The 18,945-nt window shown below is 45.6% G+C and overlaps 1 protein-coding gene across 1 annotated transcript in view; it reads right to left on the minus strand.

Annotated features, from left to right (window-relative positions):
* LOC113406944 (hydrocephalus-inducing protein homolog) overlaps positions 1-18,945 on the minus strand; it is a 359,446-nt gene that overhangs the window by 239,371 nt on the left and 101,130 nt on the right. The window contains 3 exon segments of the mRNA XM_029912029.1: positions 997-1,097; positions 6,976-7,211; positions 14,994-15,061. Of these exon segments, the coding sequence (XP_029767889.1) occupies positions 997-1,097; positions 6,976-7,211; positions 14,994-15,061 (405 nt within the window).

Consider the following 18,945-nt stretch of genomic DNA (forward strand, 5'->3'; position numbering starts at 1 on the left):
TCTGCAGGATATATCAGAGAGGAGTCAGGGGGACCACCAGGCTGATGAAAGTCATGTGCATTAGTGTTCCTGTATAATGATCTCCTAATTATCCTACAAAATTGATTCCAGGTGGGATTTTCCAGACTCAGTGTTGGCCTAACCCTGTTCCCACTGAAGTCAATGACAAAGTTCACATTGACTTCAAAGGGAGCAGTGCTAAGCCAGTACCAAGGTCTTTTAAAACTGCCCTCCCCCCAGCTATATATACACAATTATAGATACAGGGCCAAATGCATCCCTTTTGTAACTGCCCTGAAGTCAACCGAGTTACAACAGTCCTACAGGATCTGACCCAGGAAAAATGACCCCTGGCTCAAATCTCTGATGGCAAATAACTAAAACTAGAGGAAAGCAGATGAAGCTGAGCTCATTCTATAAAGCAAATAATAATAATAATAATAATAATACTCTTCCCTCGTCACTATCTTTTGTTTATTTCTCCTAGCTAAAATTCAGAATTTTGTCTTAAACTCTTCGGTATTAATCCACATGCTAATTGTTTGAAACTAGCCCCATCATTGCATTGCCATCCATGCGTTGGATGTCTCCATGCCAAATGGATTTTCCACTGCAGGAAGTGAATACACCCCTTTGATTACAACCTGAGTTAAGTACAATACTCAGGATGAAAAGGGATGGCAGTTGGGCTCTTCACACATGAAATCTGTTGCAAACATTGAAAGTCACGGACAATAATAAATACTCTTACTCTTCCCATGTTGAAAAAGGCTCAGGGCCTTTCCCTTATCTTTAGTACAGGTGCTTTTCAGCATGTGTTGTTTACAGTACTTTGTCACAGTTTTTAGTTCTAGTGCCCAACTATGCACAATAATCATACTAAACAGTGGTTCTCATTTTAGAAGGGAGGGTAAATCCAGCATATTGTGTATATGGCAGCATAGTGTAGGTGACACAGGGACAAAGGGGGAATGGATGCAAAGGGAGTGTCAATACCTCGCTGTGATTAGGAGTGCCAGCACTTCCTCTCCGATACCATCCACATCCACCACCAATGCCATTTCATATTTCTTCACAGTGTTGGAACATAAGGTCACCTAGTGCAGGAAACGGGGAACAAATACTTTATTTTCTAATGCAATCCCTCAGAAGGGGTGCTCATTCAACAACCTCTAGTATTCCCTTTGTTGGGCTTTTGGAACTTGGAGATCATTTGCTGGAGAAGGACTCTGTTGAGTAAGGTTGCACTGGTTGTATCAATGGTTCTCAGTTGAGGATCTTTGGACCATCACTGGTCCAGGAAGCCTTATCTGGTGGACCATTAAGGAAGCATTTTGAGACCAAAATTGTAAGGAATTGGAAAGTCTAGGACCAGAGATGGGCTCCAAGATTATTTTTTTAATACAAAGTGATCCATAGAATGGAAAAATGGGGAAATGTGGCTTTAGCAAAGCAACTGATTTTCCTTTCCATAGAATCACAGAAGATTAGCTTGGAAGAGACCTCAGGAGGTCATCTAGTCCAACCCCCTTCTCAAAGCAGGAACAACCCCAACTAAATCATCCCAGCCAGAGCTTTGTCAAGCTGGGCCTTAAAAACCTCTAAGGATGGAGATTCCACCATTTCCCTAGGTAACCCACCCTCCTAATTAAAGTTTTTCCTAATATCCAACCTAGACCTCCCCCACTGCAACTTGAGACCATTGCTCCTTGTTCTGTCATCTGCCATCACTGAGAAGAGCAGAGCTCCCTCCTCTTTGGAACCCCCCTTCAGGTAATTGAAGGCTGCTATCAAATCCCCCCTCACTCTTCTCTTTTGCAGACTAAATAAGCCCAGTTCCCTCAGCCTCTCTTCATAAGTCATGTGCCCCAGCCTCCTAATCATTTTTGTTGCTCTCCGCTGGACTCTCTCCAATTTGTCCACATTCTTTCTGTAGTGGGGGCCCCAAAACTGGACACAATATTCCAGATGTGGCCTCACCAGTGCCGAATACAGGGGAATAATCACTTCCCTCAATCTGCTGGCAATGCTCCTACTAATGCAGCCCAGTATGCTATTAGCCTTCTTGGCAACAAGGGCACACTGCTGACTGATATCCAGCTTCTCGTCCACTGTAATCCCCAGGTCCTTTTCTGCAGAACTGCTGCTTAGCCAGTCGGTCCCCAGGCTGTAGCAGTGCATGGGATTCTTCCTTCCTAAGTGCAGGAGTCTGCACCTGTCCTTGTTGAATCTCATCAGATTTCTTTTAGCCCAATTCTCTAATTTGTCTAGGTCACTCTGGACCCTATCCCTACCCTCCAGCGTATCTACCTCTCCCCCCAGCTTAGTGTCATCCACGAACTTGCTGACGGTGCAATCCATCCCGTCATACAGATCATTAATGAAAATGTTGAACAAAACCAGCCCCAGGACAGACCCCTGGGGCACTCTGCTTGATACCAGCTGCCAACTAGACATCGAGCCGTTGATCACTACCCGTTGAGCCCGACGATCTAGCCAGCTTTCTATCCACCTTATAGTCCATTCATCCAGCCCATACTTCTTTAACATGCTGGCAAGAATACTGTGGGAGACTGTATCAAAAGCTTTGCTAAAGTTAAGATATATCACATCCACCGCTTTCCCCATATCCACAGAGCCAGTTATCTCATCATAGAAGGGAATCAGGTTGGTCAGGCATGACTTGCCCTTGGTGAATCCATGTCAACTGTTCCTGATCACCTTCCTCTCCTCCAAGTGCTTCAAATGGATTCCTTGAGGAGCTGCTCCATGATTTCGCCGGGGACTGAGGTGAGTTCCCCGCGATCTCCTTGTTCCCTTTTTTAAAGGTGGGCACTATATTTGCCTTTTTCCAGTTGTCTGGGACCTCCCCCAATTGCCACAAGTTTTCAAAGATAATGGCCAATGGCTCTTCAATCACATCAGCCAACTCCCTCAGCACCCTCGGATGCAGTGCATCCGGCCCTATGGACTTGTGCATGTCCAGCTTTTCTAAATAGTCCTTAACCTGTTCTTTCGCCACTGAGGGCTGCTCACCTCCTCCCCATATTGTGCTGCCCAGTGCAGCAGTCTGGGAGCTGACCCTGCCTGTGAAGACTGACGCAAAAAAAGCATTGAGTATTTCAGCTTTTTCCACATCATCTGTCACTAGGTTGCCTCCTTCATTCAGTAAGGGGCCCACACTGTCCTTGACCCTCTTCTTGTTGCTAACATACCTGTACAAACCCTTCTTGTTACCCTTCACATCCCTTGCTAGCTGCAACTGCAATTGTGCTTTGGCCTTCCTGATTACACCCAGACATGCTTGAGCAATATTTTTATACTCCTCCCTAGTCATCTGTCCAAATTTCCACTTCTTGTAAGCTTCCTTTTTATGTTTAATCTCACCGAAGATTTCTCTGTTAAGCCAAGCTGGTCGCCTGCCATATTTACTATTCTTTCTGCACATTGGGATGGTTTGTTCCTGTGCCCTCAATAAGGCTTCTTTAAAATACAGCCAGCTCTCCTGCACTCCTTGCCCCCTCATATTAGCCTCCCAGGGGCTCCTGCCCTTCAGTTCCCTGAGGGAGTCAAAGTCTGCTTTTCTGAAGTCCAGGGTCCATATTCTGCTGCTCTCCTTTCTTTCTTTTGTCAGGATCCTGAACTCAACCATCTCATGGTCACTACTGCCCAGGTTACCACCCACTTCTACTTCCCCTACCAATTCTTCCCTCTTTGTGAGCAGCAGGTCAAGAGGAGCACGGCCCCTAGTTGGTTCCTCCAGCACATGAACTTTTTCCCAAGGAGGATCACTTTAAATAACAATGGGCATCCATGATGGCTTAAAAAGCTGCAGTTCTTTTCCTCAGCAAGCTCTACATCTTGGTACTGAGCACTCACGGGGGTCTGAGCACTCACGGGGGTCGGAAGCGATGGTCTTCCTAAGTCTGCTGTCATTAAGAATGAAAAGGAGCCAGGAGTCACCCTAGTCATCCTTATGTTTTAGCAAACAGATCATCATGTAGAACCCTCCCATGCTGTGTGCACATCAAGGATGACACGTACTGTTGCCTGTTTTCTCTGATTTATTTTAGCCACGACTCTGTAAAAAGGAGTGTCTCTCTCCTTCGATCTGTCTGGAGATGAGTTCACAGTTGAATAATAAGTTAAAATTCCCGGAGTGCAAAATAGAAAGTTCCACTGTGAAAACAGCTATATTTGTTACATTTCTTACTTTAGACAGCAGAATAACAAAGCCAAAATGCCAAAGACAAAACCTGTCCTGTCCTATGCAGGTGGGTTAGTGGAAGAAGAATGTCCGCTCCCACACAGCAGCCATTCTAGCCGACAGCTGTGGGAATGGCTAATGACATCTGCATATGCTCCATGTCACAATGGCCCATGGTCTGCTGGCTCAGGGATGTGACCAGCCCAATGGACTCCTGAGCAAAGGTGCTGCAAAGGATGTTACCATATGGAATAAAAATAAAGTGTGCTGCAGCATACATCTCCTATCCTCTCTGAGCATTAAGCCCTCCCCAGGAGCACAGCTCAGGACCTACGGCACAACCAAGCTTGCTGTGATGGGTTGCCCCCGCTTCCAAGGTGCCACCTGATGTACTGGGGTACCACTGAGCCTGCCTGTTCCACCAGCCTGGCCTCTCTCAAGCCTCCTCTAGCACACACACAGGTAAAGACACACCCAGCTGCAGAAAGACACAGACACTGAAATCAGGACTGCATGGGAAGGCTTTCAGCTAAGGAATAGCCCAGTACTCAAGTGCACTCCCCCTCTGGAGAGTAAACCCAAAATTGTATCATCTTGCACTGCACAGAGAACTGTCCAGCGTAAGCTCATGAAATTCACCCTCTCCCTCAATGTGGAGAGAGATGCACAGCTTTTTTGGCCCCCCAGTTATGAATTACACAAACTGGGTTTAAAACAAAAACAAGTTATTTAACTACAAAGGATAGATTTTAAGTGATTATACGTGATAGCAAACAGATCAAAGCAGATTACCTAAGTAAATAAACAAAAACAAAGTTTAACACACTAGGTAGGTAGGATATAAATTAACAAATTCTCACCCTGCGTGATAAACAGGCTGGCAGATTCTTAAGGCACAAGTTGCCTTGGCTTTGCCAAGTTTTCATACACAGGCTAAAGATCCCTCTAGTCTGGGACCATCGCTTCCCACAGTTCAGTCCTTGCCCCTCAGATGTTTCCCGGTGTATTGTTGCAGGGAGAATGAGGTCCCATCATGATCTCATTGTCCCCCTTTTATATCTTCTTCCCACTTGCTGGAAAGCTCTTTTGCTGTGATCTGGGTCAAACAGTTCCCATTGTGTAGTGCTGTCTCTGAGAGGTTTCTGTTGTACACAGTTCCTGGGGTAATCCTTGTGCTTCCGTGGATTTCCTCAATAAGCCATTAACATTGTTTGGCCTTTTTACTGTTGTACCTGAAAGGCTGCTTGTGGGTGTTTTCAACCACACAACATGTTTCAGTGACACACACACAGCCAAACTTCATAACTTCACATACGATGATAGCACATACAATCCAACGAGATATTAATGTTTAGCAGATTAAGACTTTTAGAATGATACCTCTCAAGACATACTTTGTACAAAACATATTCTAATTACATGACAGTGGTGAATATTGGAGTGACAGGCTGTCACACTTGCCTTTTCTCCTCTTCCCCTTTGTGTGGGTCTGATGATTAACACAAGGATTTTGATCTAAATCTTCATCTGTAGGTTTGCTTACAACAGATGGCCCCTTGGAGTAAAGTTACATTTGAACAATCTCTGAATTGAGATACAAGGCCAAATACTAGCTAAATGTTACCAGGTGCAACTCCATTGACTTCAAATGTATCCACTTACCCAGGCTGAATTTGCTCCATAAGTGAATAGTTTGGTTGCCCTGGGATGTTTGCAAAACCAAGTTAAGAAGTGAGAGACCCCACAGGTTTATCTCCTCCAAACTTCCTCGTTAAAGCAAAAGGAGACAGAGGATTCTGCTCCGTAACTCACACCAGGATCCTTACACAAGTGCAGATCTCTACGCCAGAGTTCAGCTTTGCCTAAAACCTCCTTCTCATAAAAAGACCTTGACTTTCAAGCTAATGTTACAGATATGGTGGAAATCCATCCAATAAATCACCTTCAACTGTAGCTGAATATGAAAGTGGACTGTACCATATTTTGGCTATGAGTTGAAATGAAAACCAAACACTACACATTGTCACTAGAATGAGATAATGGCTTTGTTTTGTGTGTTACAGGACAAAATCTCAGTTACAGAAATGGAAAAAATAGTCATTTCCATGATGATATTAGCTCCTTCAATCTGATAGTGAGACTTAAAAGATTCCCTGTAACCCAGTCTCCTGAACACAAATAAATTCATTGTGGCTTTAAAATCCAGGGGCCAAATTTTGCTCTCAGTTATACCAGTGTAAATCCAGAGGCAGTCTACTGACTTGAATAGAATTATTCCAAATTTACAATGGTAACTGAAAGCAAAATTTGGCCCAAGAGCGGCTAGGATCATTAATGGATACCCTAACTTTCACTGTCCCCCCTGGAGATCATTGCATTTAATGTGACTCAGTGGGAGAGTGAATGTGAGAATGAGAAAGAGAGTGAACTATTTTTGCTTATATACTGTAAAGCATTACTTTTTAACTACTACTTTCCATCCTATTTCTTCCTCCTCCCACTTTAAATCAAAGACCAACTGCTCTGAGAAGTTCTCTAAACCCACATCAGGAAACTCATTCATATGTGACTATTGTGGTTGAAATTCATAATCTGGACTTGCAGTTTTGGAAACCGAACTGCACCTCTGTGAGTGCCTCCGAAACTGGGGTTATGAAAAGCTCTTGGATTACTCACATTACAATAAACCCAATAGTAACAAAAGCCTTGTTATAGCTTTGCAAACCATCAGACTCTCTTGTTCAACTGTAGTTTAACATATACTGTACCTGGATATCCAGGAGCTCATGAGAGCGAATGGTACCACTTCTGGGTGTTATGGTAAATTCTTTTGGCTTGACACTTCCCTGGGCTCCCTTTCTCCAGGATGTTCTTGTGATGTCCAAGGTCTGAACAGAACTAGTAACACTTGGATCGCCAGGGCCATCCCCAGGGACGCGAAGGTTGAATGTCATGGGGATCAAAGACGTGTTACTGAGGCAACATGATAAGGACTGAGGAAACCCTAGGAAAGAATGTCACTGAATGTGAGTTTATGCATGAATTATCCCTTGATTTCTAGTATGCATATTTCAGAATGATAAAAGCGGTGCTTGGAATTTAGCTCTTTTCAAACTGAATCATAGTTAATTGAGAAGCTAAGCAAGTAATTAATCTTCACTTGGTTTCCTTGTAAATTGATCACACAGATTGATTCCATGGGAATACTAACTTACCATTCTTGATCACCAAATGTCAGAAGATTTTCATTACAGCTTTAGTTAGGAGAAGTCCTCTCTAACTAGCACGGATTGTTATTCATTTTTGAACCTACGTCTAGAGAGAGTGTGTGATGGGCATATTGGAATAAGACCCAGATTCTGCCACCCTTGCTCATGCTGAACAGCATTTTACTCCATGATTTTCAATACATAAATAAAATACAGCACATGGTACTACTCATTGTGAGACAGGGTGGCAAAAGAATCAGAATGATGAATCCTTTGGGAACTACAGCACCATGGAAAGATCCTTCCACTGCAAGTTTGCTGCTATCTAAGGGCTGGTCTACACCCAGCCGCTAGTTCGGCGGCTGGGGATCGAAGTTCTGGGTTCGACTTATCGCGTCTGGTCTGGACGCAATAAGTCGAACCAGGAAGTGCTCGCCGTCGATTGCGGTACTCCAGCTCGGCGAGAGGAGTACCGCGGAGTCGACGGGGAGCCTGCCTGCCGCGTGTGGACCCCGTCTGAACCGCGGTAAGTTTGAACTAAGGTATGTCGACTTCAGCTACGTTATTCACATAGCTGAAGTTGCGTACCTTAGTTCGACTTGGGGGGTTAGTGTAGACCAGGCCTAAGACATGGTCCTGTTCTCAGTGGAAAATGGTGAAACTTCAGTCAATTTCACTAAGAGCAGGATGGATCACTAGTGATGAATATGAGCAAAGCTGCTACACTCCTGCTACCTACTAAAAATGCACCGCTACCAAGGCACATCAAAATCTGAAGACTGCTTTTTCTGCTGAGTGGGTTCTAACCAGTAAATGTTGGAAGTTTACCAATCCTGAATCACATTGTCAGGAACTAGTGCTATTGTTGAGGAAATAACTATACAGATTGCATGAGTTTCCATGTGCTTTGTCACAGTTCAAGTCTGAAGGAACTAAGGTTGGTTCTTCTAGTTTTTCCCTGTCAATCAGACACTCATAGGATTATTTCTTTATTATAAATAAAATGAGTTTTACAACTCTTGCACACACACACCAGTTATAAATGCTAACTCAGCCTGATCTTCAGACCTTTGCTTGTCCCATTAATTCAATTGAAGTTCTATTATTTGACTGGATTAAAATCAGTCCAGAAAAAGAGGAAGTGATGTCAGTTGGCAGGGGAAACATTCTCAAGAACTGGCACAAAATCTGATTGCTCCCTCAAACATGGGTGTCGGCCCATCTATTGCCAAATGGTTTGAAATCTGGGAAGAATCTATTAAACTTACTTCTGCTCATGGATTTCCAGATTGAAACTGGAAACACCAGAAACACTCTTTTCCATCTTCATTTGGCCAAGAAATTGCTCCCCTTCCTCTCTGCTACAGATCTCACTACAGTCACCATATGACTTCCTGCTGTAGCACACGTTACTAGGACAACCTTGAAGTCCACTTGGAAGCTGGTTCAAAACACACCTACTCACTTGCTAGGCAAGGCAAGGCAGGCTGGTGAATACGTATAACACCTATACGGTGCATTGGCTGTCAAATTCAGTTCCAGGTGAAATTCAGGGTAATGGCATCTACCGACAGCCCTCTAAATGGTTTAAGCTCCAGCTATCTCACATACTGGCTCTTCTTTACACCCCAATATGACAATTGTACTTGGCAAGAATGTCCTATCACTTCTGTAGTTTACAGGGCATGCATAAGGCAGCAAAAAGGGGGTTAACTCATGAGAGCAGACAGAACTGGTCTACTTGCTCAGTCAGCTAAGCCTGTGGGAGAAATGGCACATCACCCACTCTCCAAAGCATTAGATGCATTCAAGTAAGGGTATGTCTACACTACAAAATTAGGTCGAATTTATAGAAGTAGATTTTTTTGGAAGTGATTTTATACAGTCGATTGTGTGTGTCCCCACTAAGCGTATTAAGTCGGCGGAGTGCGTCCACAGTACCGTGGCTAGCGTCGACTTTTGGAGCGTCGCTCTGTGGGTAGCTATCCCACAATTCCTGCAGTCTCCGCCACCCATTGGAATTCTGGGTTGAGCTCCCAATGCCTGATGGGGCAAAAACATTGTCGCAGGTGGTTTTGGGCACATGTCATCAGTCGCCCCTCCCTCCGTGAAAGCAATGGCAGACAATCGTTTCGCGCCTTTTTTCCGTGCGGGCGCCATATTGCTTTCAGCAGACGGTGCAATAGGACTGCTAACCATTGTCATCAAACGACCACTTCCCCTGCCACTTTGCTCTCCTGCTCTGGCCGCAAACAGTGCAATAGGTCAGAAAAACTGGTCTTCCAACCACCGCTTCCGCTGCCACTCTGCTCTCCTGCTCTCCAGGTGGTCTTGCAGGTCCTCTATATGACCGTCGTCATCCGCCGCTTCTGCTGCAACTCTGCTCTCCTGCTCTTGTCTCGCCATACCACAGCAACCGTGCAGCCTGCTCAGCTCAGCTAAGCTAACGGACACCGCTGCTGTTGTGTCCTGGCAGCAGATGGTGCAGTAGGTCTGCAAAACTGGTCTTCCAACCACCACTTCCGCTGCCACTCTGCTCTCCTGCTCTCCTGCAGACACCATACCACGGCAAGCATGGAGCCTGCTCAGATCACCGCAGCAGCTATGAGCATTGTAAACACCTCGTGCATTATCCTGCAGTATGTGCAAAACCAGAACCTGCAAAAGAAGGCAAGGAGGTGACGGCAGCGCGGTGATGAGAGTATGAGGACATGGACACAGACTTCTCTCAAAGTACGGGCCCCGGCAATTTGGACATCCTGGTGGCAATGGGGCAGGCTCATGCCGTGGAACACCAATTCTGGGCCTGGGAAACAAGCACAGACTGGTGGGACCACATAGTGTTGCAGGTCTGGGATAATTCCCAGTGGCTGCAAAACTTTCGCATGCATAAGGGCACTTTCATGGAACTTTGTGACTTGCTTTCCCCTGCCCTGAAGCGCAAGAATACCAAGATGAGAGCAGCCCTCACAGTTCACAAGCGAGTGGTGATAGGCCTCTGGAAGCTTGCAATGCCAGACAGCTACCGGTCAGTCGGGAATCAATTTGGAGTGGGCAAATCTACGGAGGGGGCTGCTGTGATCCAAGTAGCCAACGCAATCACTGAGCTGCTGCTATCAAGGGTAGTGACTGGGAAATGTGCACGTCATAGTGGATGGCTTTGCTGCAATGGGATTCCCTAACTGTGGTGGGGCGGAATGCACAGATGGAACGCATATCCCTATCTTGGGACCGGACCACCTTGGCAGCCAGTACATAAACCAAAAGGGGTACTTTTCAATGGTGCTGCAAGCACTGGTGGATCACAAGGGACGTTTCACCAACATCAAACTGGGATGGCCGGGAAAGGTACATGACGCTCGCATCTTCAGGAACTCTGGTCTGTTTGAACAGCTGCAGCAAGGAACTTACTTTCCAGACCAGAAAATAACCGTTGGGGATGTTGAAATGCCTATCGTTATCCTTGGGGACCCAGCCTATCCCTTAATGCCATGGCTCATGAAGCCATACACAGGCAGCCTGGACAGTAGTCAGGAGCTGTTCAACTATAGGCTGAGCAAGTGTAGAATGGTGGTAGAATGTGCATTTGGACGTTTAAAAGCGCGCTGGTGCAGTTTATTGACTCGCTTAGACCTCAGCAAACCAATATTCCCATTGTTATTACTGCTTGCTGTGTGCTCCACAATATCTGTGAGAGTAAGGGGGAGACGTTTATGGTGGGGTGGGAGGTTGAGGCAAATCGCCTGGCCGCTGATTACGCACAGACAGACACCAGGGCGGTTAGAAGAGCACAGAAGCTTTGAAAACCAGTTTCATGACTGGCCAGGCTACGGTGTGACAGTTGTTTGTTTCTCCTTGATGAAAACCTGCCCTCTTGGTTCACTCTACTTCCCTGTAAGCCAACCGAGACCTCCCCCCTTCGATCACCGCTTGCAGAGGCAATAAAGTCATTGTTGTTTCAAATTCATGCATTCTTTATTAATTCGTCACACAAATAGGGGGATAACTGCCAAGGTAGCCCGGGAGGGGTGGGGGAGGAGGGAAGCACCGGGTGGGGTGGGGAAGGAGGGAAGGACAAGGCCACAATGTACTTCAAAACTTATTGAATGCCAGCCTTCTGTTGCTTGGGCAGTCCTGTGGGGTGGAGTGGTTGGGTACCCGGAGGGCCCCTCTCCCCCCACGTTCTTGGGCATCTGGGTGAGGAGGCTATGGAACTTGGGGAGGAGGGCGGTTGGTTACACTGGGGCTGCAGCAGCGGTCTGTGATCCTGCTGCCTTTCCTGCAGCTCAACCATATGCCGGAGCATATCAGTTTGATCCTCCAGTAGCCTCAGCATTGCATCCTGCCTCCTCTCATCACGCTGCCGCCACCTATCATCTTGCTCCCACCACCTCTCTTCTTGCTCCCGCTACCTCTCCTTTCGCATGTCCGTCCTGTCCTTGCGTTCATTTTCTGCTTTCCTGGACTCTGACATTGTCTGCCTCCACGCATTTTGCTGAGCTCTTTCAGTGCGGGAGGACTGCATGAGCTCAGAGAACATTTCATCACGAGTGCGTTTTTTTCGCCTTCTTATCTGTGCTAGCCTCTGGGACAGAGATGATAGGGGGAGCATTGAAACATTTGCAGCTGCAGGAGGAAAAAAAGGAAGACTAGTATTTAAAAAGACACATTTTAGAGAACAATGGGTAGACTCTTTCACGGAAAACCAAGCTGTTAACATTATATAGCACATGTGCTTTCGGTACAAGGTCGCATTTTGCCCCTTATATTGAGGGCCTGCCGGTTTGGTGTGAGAGATCACACATGCAGGGCCGGGCAACAGAATTCGGCTTGTAGGCAGCCATGGTAAGCCACAGTCTTTCAGCTTCTTCAACCTTCATAACATGTGGGAATGGTTTCAAACAGCAGCGCCCTCCTTTCCCATACCAAGCACCTGTTGGGTTGGCCATTTAAAAGGAGGAGCTGTACTGACCGCGAATGCATCCCAAGTCTAAAGGGCAAATTAATCATTAAACACGCTTGCTTTTATGCCATGCATTATATTTACAAAAGGTACACTCACCAGAGGTGCCTTCTCTGGCTTCATGGTCCGTGAGCCCGCCTTGGGAGGGTTGGGAGGGTATTGGCTCCAGGGTGATAAACAGTTCCTGGTTGTTGGGGAGAATGATTTCTCCGCCTGCGTGCTGCGCGCTATCCTCATCCTCCTGCACCTCCTCATCTTCCTCGTCCCCAAAATCCTCATCCCTGTTGCATGAGACTCCCCCCTTGCAGGTGTCCACGGACAGTGGTGGGGTAGTGGTAGGGGCCCCCTCTAGAATTGCATGCAGCTCATCATAGAAGCGGCATGTCTGGGGCTCTGACCCGGAGCAACTGTTTGCCTCTTTGTTTTTTTGGTAGGCTTGCCTGAGCTCCTTAATTTTCACGCGGCACTGCTGTGGGTCCCTGTTGTAGCCTCTGTCCATCATGCCCTTGGAGATTTTTTCAAATATTTTGGCATTTCGTCTTTTGGAACAGAGTTCTGATAGCATGGATTCATCTCCCCAAACAGTGATCAGATCCAGTACCTCCCGTTCAGTCCATGCTGGAGCTCTTTTGTGATTCTGGGACTGCATGGTCCCCTGTGCTGATGAGCTCGCCATGCTGGCTAAATAGGAAATGAAATTCAAAAGTTCGCGGGGCTTTTGCTGTGTACCTGGCTAGTGCATCTGAGTTGAAAGTGCTGTCCAGAGCGGTCACAATGGAGCACTCTGGGATAGCTCCCAGAGGCCAATACCGTCGAATTGCGTCCACACTACCCCAAATTCGACCCGGCGATGTCGATTTCAGCGCTAATCCCCTCGTCGGGGAAGAGTACAGAAATTGATTTTAAGAGCCCTTTAAGTCGACAAAAATGGCTTCGTCGTGTGGATGGGTGCAGGGTTAAATCGATCTAACGCTGCTAAATTCGACCTAAACTCGTTATGTAGACCAGGGCTATGAAAAGAAACCACTTGGAGATGCAGATGTCATTTACCCAAGTCCTACAGTGATAAATTCCTGTCTCAGGCCAGCACTATAGAAATCTTCTGTGGAAGTTATTTAGCAAGGAGGTTGGCGATCAGTTTGGAGGATACATGTACACGATCTAGAATTCCAAAACTGGCTGAAGTCGCCAGACAATGGCAATAGTTAATAGTATATTTTAAAAGGAGCAAGGATACGAAAGTCTCTCTCTTACTGCTGACAGAGCCTCATTAATGAAATCAGATTAAAGGAAATGAAACTCACATTACCTAATTGTTTTTGAACCTATTCCTTTTTTCCCCCAATATGAGCTGTCTGGAGTAATTTTATGTTTTTATTCAAAAGGAAACAACAGTAAAAGACAGTATGGTGACGCATGGAAAGGAAGAAAGTGCTCAGAAACGGTAATTAGTTTTCTTAAAGAATCCATGGACAGCATGAAAACACAGACGCACTAGGCAAGAATGATAATGTGCCTTCAATCAATCCACAATTGATTTCACATTTAAACTTTAGATCATCTCTGTGAAAAGGCTTTTGTAAGGCTGAGATGGAGAGTCAGAATCTGCATTTCAATGGAGATGTTCTGAATGCACGGACACAAGAGTATGTCAGCAATGCCATGCTTTCAATGGAGGAGAAACCAGAATCTAGGACATCAATGCCTACCACAGAGCTACTGAGTGGGCATATTAGCAGGTAGGCAATAGCGAGATGTCCACACAGGATGAATTAACTTCTCACACTAAAGGACAGTGGAAGAAGTAATTTCTTTGCCTTGGATTTCAAATAATTGCCCAGGACAGGTACAGGTTAGTGATATGACTAACTCTCCTCTCTCTGAGATGTACAGAGAACAATGAACTCCACCTTCCCATCCCTTTCTCCTTCTTAGACCAGACCATTTCTAGCCACGCTACTGTCAAGGTCTACGTTAAAAAAACAACAACACTGGTGGATACTGTATAATATTGATACTAGCTACACTGGTTGCTTCCTCCTATTTGACATCTCCACATGAGAAATGAAATACAAAGAGCTCATATCACTACTTACCATCAAACTATGACTTTGGACATTCTATGGTGCATAATATAATGTGATGTAACCTGAGAACTCCTAATTTTCTCTCACCATTCAAAAACTTTAAGAGGTGTTAAACTCCTGCTCCTTTTAGATGGTGCTGAACGTATCCCATCATTCCTGATAAAGTCCAATACATTCTAGTTTCTTTTCAAGAACTTTGTCTCATTAATGTGCATGTGTTTGTGACTAAGAGCTTCCCAAATGCAGGGTGGGAAATTTGGGTCCTTCCAGATGCAATTATCGGGATTGTCTCCCAGGTACCTTGATCCATCAGCAAAGAGCTCTCCAATGCTTGTTTTGCAATGTGGAATACTTCCATTATGTATTAATCTTACAAATCAGCTGACTCTACGAAACAAAGCTTGGTTCAGTACCCCAAAGCCTTATGCAAAGGATCTCATGCAGTGGATGCTCTTGCATGAAAATGTTTCATTTTAATATTGCAGTAGACCTCACCTACAACTGGCAACTAAGAACAATATACTCACCAAAGGAGACATCGCCAAAATTTAGGGATGGTACGTTGAAATGAAACGTTGGTCCAATGACACAGCCCCTGGGAGGAAAAGGACACAGAAGGAGGAAGTGTCATCCTGGTTAGCAAGAAAAAGTCCATAGCTTTTAGCTGCTGCTACAGTTAGCAGTGCAACTAGGGGAATGTTGGTCTTAAATTCACCAGTGTCAAATCAATACACCTCCCACCTGTGCTTAGCAAGGCGTCAGTGTGGAAACTAGGCAGCTTAGGTGAAGTGATGAATAAATGGAAACTGAGGAAGGCTGACTCTATTTAGTCCTATTTATCAATCTGACTGGTCAAGTCAAACTCTTTCTGCGAGGGAGGGAAGTTGGGATCAAGTGAAATGATTTGAAAGTCAGGTTTCCAACCCCACCCTTGGCAAGGACCTGGAGTATAACAGTTTCACTTGTATATGCCCTTTTCTCAATGCACTGCAAGTGCCAGACACCCTAAAACTCAATCCAGTGATGCTACAGTAGCCAGGGTTCCAGACCATAGCTTCACTGGCTTGATGTTCTTCAAAATACCAGCAATGTTTCTGAGCTGTAATAGGTGTTCTTCTGATGGATAAGGTTTGTCTTTCATTTGATGAATATTGGCCCAAGCAACCAATGAACTTGCAGGATTCTGAGGCATGGATCCAGGGAGCTCAAGACACCTGTCAGCATCCCAAATGCAAGTGAGATAGCACTAAAGAACGTGGTTGCTGTACTGGAGTTGTGGCTAATGGAGAAATATGCCAATTAGCCACATCCACACTGGTTGACAATTAAAACAATGACCAATGCGTATCTGAATTAAGCTGCCAGCAATCTGAACTGCTCTGATGCCAGTTCACTTTCTTACTTCTCCCCTCCCTCTCACTCATCCCCTTCTTTCATCCCCCACCCCCACAGCCAGGACATTTGCAGACTCCATTGAAACTAGTGACTGGAACTGCACAATGCTAAACAGGTATTTCATGTGTGCTACCTTGCTGGTGCAAAGAACTGAGATCTCTGCCTTTCTGGACTGAATAAAGGGACCGCAGTCATAGAATCATAGAATCATAGACTATCAGGGTTGGAAGGGACCCCAGGAGGTCATCTAGTCCAACCCCCTGCTCAAAGGAGGACCAATTCCCAACTAAATCATCCCAGCCAGGGCTTTGTCAAGCCGGGCCTTAAAAACCTCCAAAGAAGGAGACTCCACCACCTCCCTAGGTAACGCATTCCAGTGCTTCACCACCCTCCTAGTGGAAAAGTTTTTCCTAATATCCAACCTAGACCTCCCCCACTGCAACTTGAGACCATTGCTCCTTGTTCTGTCATCTGCCACCACTGAGAACAGCCGAGCTCCATCCTCTTTGGAACCCCCCCTCAGGTAGTTGAAAGCAGCTATCAAATCCCCCCTCATTCTTCTCTTCTGGAGACTAAACAATCCCAGTTCCCTCAGCCTCTCCTCATAAGTCATGTGCTCCAGACCCCTAATCATTTTTGTTGCCCTCCGCTGGACTCTTTCCAATATTTCCACATCCTTCTTGTAGTGTGGGGCCCAAAACTGGACACAGTATTCCAGATGAGGCCTCACCAATGTCGAATAAAGGGGAACGATCACGTTCCTCGATCTGCTGGCAATGCCCCTACTTATACAGCCCAAAATGCCGTTAGCCTTCTTGGCAACAAGAGCACACTGTTCACTCATATCCAGCTTCTCGTCCACTGTGACCCCTAGGTCCTTTTCTGCAGAACTGCTACCCAGCCATTCGGTCCCTAGTCTGTAGCAGTGCATGGGATTCTTCCGTCCTAAGTGCAGGACTCTGCACTTGTCCTTGTTGAACCTCATCAGGTTTTTTTTGGCCCAATCCTCTATTTTGTCTAGGTCCCTCTGTATCAGATCCCTACCCACAGTCCTTGCACTGTGCCTTCATAGTTTGTTCTCAGGATTGTGCCTGCAGCCAGGCTGTGTTTGCTGCCATTATAAGAGGGTGATTGGGTGGTTTCCAGTGTCTTGCTGGAGGGAATTTATATTCATTGTGTGTGCAGTGCACATGATTCCCCCTTTTTTCGACACCAGTGTCCCTTCTGATACCAGCTTCACCCTTCTATTGAGCTGGAGCAGATGTCCAGGAACTTGCAGGTTGGCTTCCCAGTAGAGGAGAAATTAGTGACTTGGGGATTGGGTACATTCTGACTGTAATTTGTTCAGTCCTGGAACACAAGCAGTCAATCCCCTCTTTCAGGAATCTCGGCCCAGAAACAATGTTCACAGGAAGCAGTTCTGCCTTAAGAATGGACTCTAGTCAGAGCCCATGGCAGACAGCAAACTCTCCTGCTGCTTGCACAGCTCCCTTTGCAAGGAGCACTGCCTCTACACAGAATCTTCCATAACGAAAACTAAAACCACTGCACATGCTCCCAATATTGAACATTTGCTCACAGGCCAAGAAAAAGAACTGGGAAGACTGTATAACAGCATTACCTGGTGACACTTGCCGTAACACAGAGGAAAGCTACCCCTAAAATGCCTCTGGTTGTGGATTCTACCAGGAAGTCACCAAAGACCAAGCTTGCCATGCAAGGGGGGGAAATTACTTTTCTTTGGGCTCAGCCATTTGCATCTCTGCTTAAATGAGTTAAACCCTGCTTGTCTACCCAGAAGTTCTGGGCATGGTGCCATCTCAGAGCTCTGTGCCAACAGCTGATAACAGGGCAGCTCACACATAACAAGAGAAAGGACAGCAGGTTTTGAAACAGTGATCTCTTAAAGAATCACAGAGCAAGAGCAGTTGATGCTTGGTGATGCAAAGTAATGCGCATTGGAAAACATAATCCCATATTATACATATAAAATGATTGGGTCTAAATTAGCTGTTACCACTCAAGAAATACATCTTGGAGTCATTGTGGGTAGTTCTCTGAAATCATCCACTCAATGTGCAGCGGCAGTCATAAAAGTGAACAGAATGTTGGGAATCATTAAGAAAGGGATAGATAATAAGACAGAAAATATCATATTGCCTCTATATAAATCCATGGGACGCCCACACCTTGAATATGGTGTGCAGATGTGGTCGTTCCATCTCAAAAAAAGATATATTAGAATTGGAAAAAGTACAGAAAAGGGCAACAAAAATGGTTAGGGGTATGGAACGGCTTCCATATGAAGAGAGATTAATAAGACTGGGACTTTTCAGGTGGAAAAGAGAAGACTAAAGGGGGGATATGCTAGAGGTCTATAAAATCATGACTGGTGTGGAGAAAGTAACTAAGGCCTGGTCTACACTACGACTTTAATTCGGATTTAGCTGCGTTAATCCGAATTAATCCTTAACCTGTCCACACAACGGAGCCAGTTACTTCGAATTAAAGGGCACTTAAAATCGATTTCTGTACTCCACCCCGATGAGCGGAGTAGCACCAAAATCGATTTTGTTAATTCGAATTAGGGGTAGTGTGGCCACACACCACCGAATTAATGTGGTTAAAATTAATGGGGTAGTGTGGCCGCACACCACCGAATTAATGTGGTTAAAAACCGAATTAATGTGCTTAGTGTGGCCGCGCACAATCGAATTTATACAATCTGTTTCCCAAATTCGAATTATCTAAATTCGAATTAATCTCGTAGTGTAGACGTACCCTAAGGAAGTGTTATTTACTCCTTCTCATAACACAAGAGCTAGGGGTCACCAAATAAAATTAATAGGTAGCAGGTTTAAAACAAACAAAAGGAAGTATTTCTTCACACAATGCACAGGCAACCTGTGGAACTCCTTGCCAGAGGATGTTGTGAAGGTCAAGACCATAACAGGGTTCAAAAAAAGAACTGGATAAGTTCATGGAGGATGGGTCCATCAATGATGGCTATTAGCCAGGATGGGCAGGGATGGTGTCCCTAGCCTCTGTTTGCCAGAAGCTGGGAATGAGTGACAGGGGATGGAT

Source organism: Terrapene carolina, unplaced genomic scaffold, assembly GCF_002925995.2.
Source record: "Terrapene carolina triunguis isolate 2854851 unplaced genomic scaffold, T_m_triunguis-2.0 Scaffold166, whole genome shotgun sequence".
Taxonomy (NCBI): Eukaryota; Metazoa; Chordata; order Testudines; family Emydidae; genus Terrapene; species Terrapene triunguis.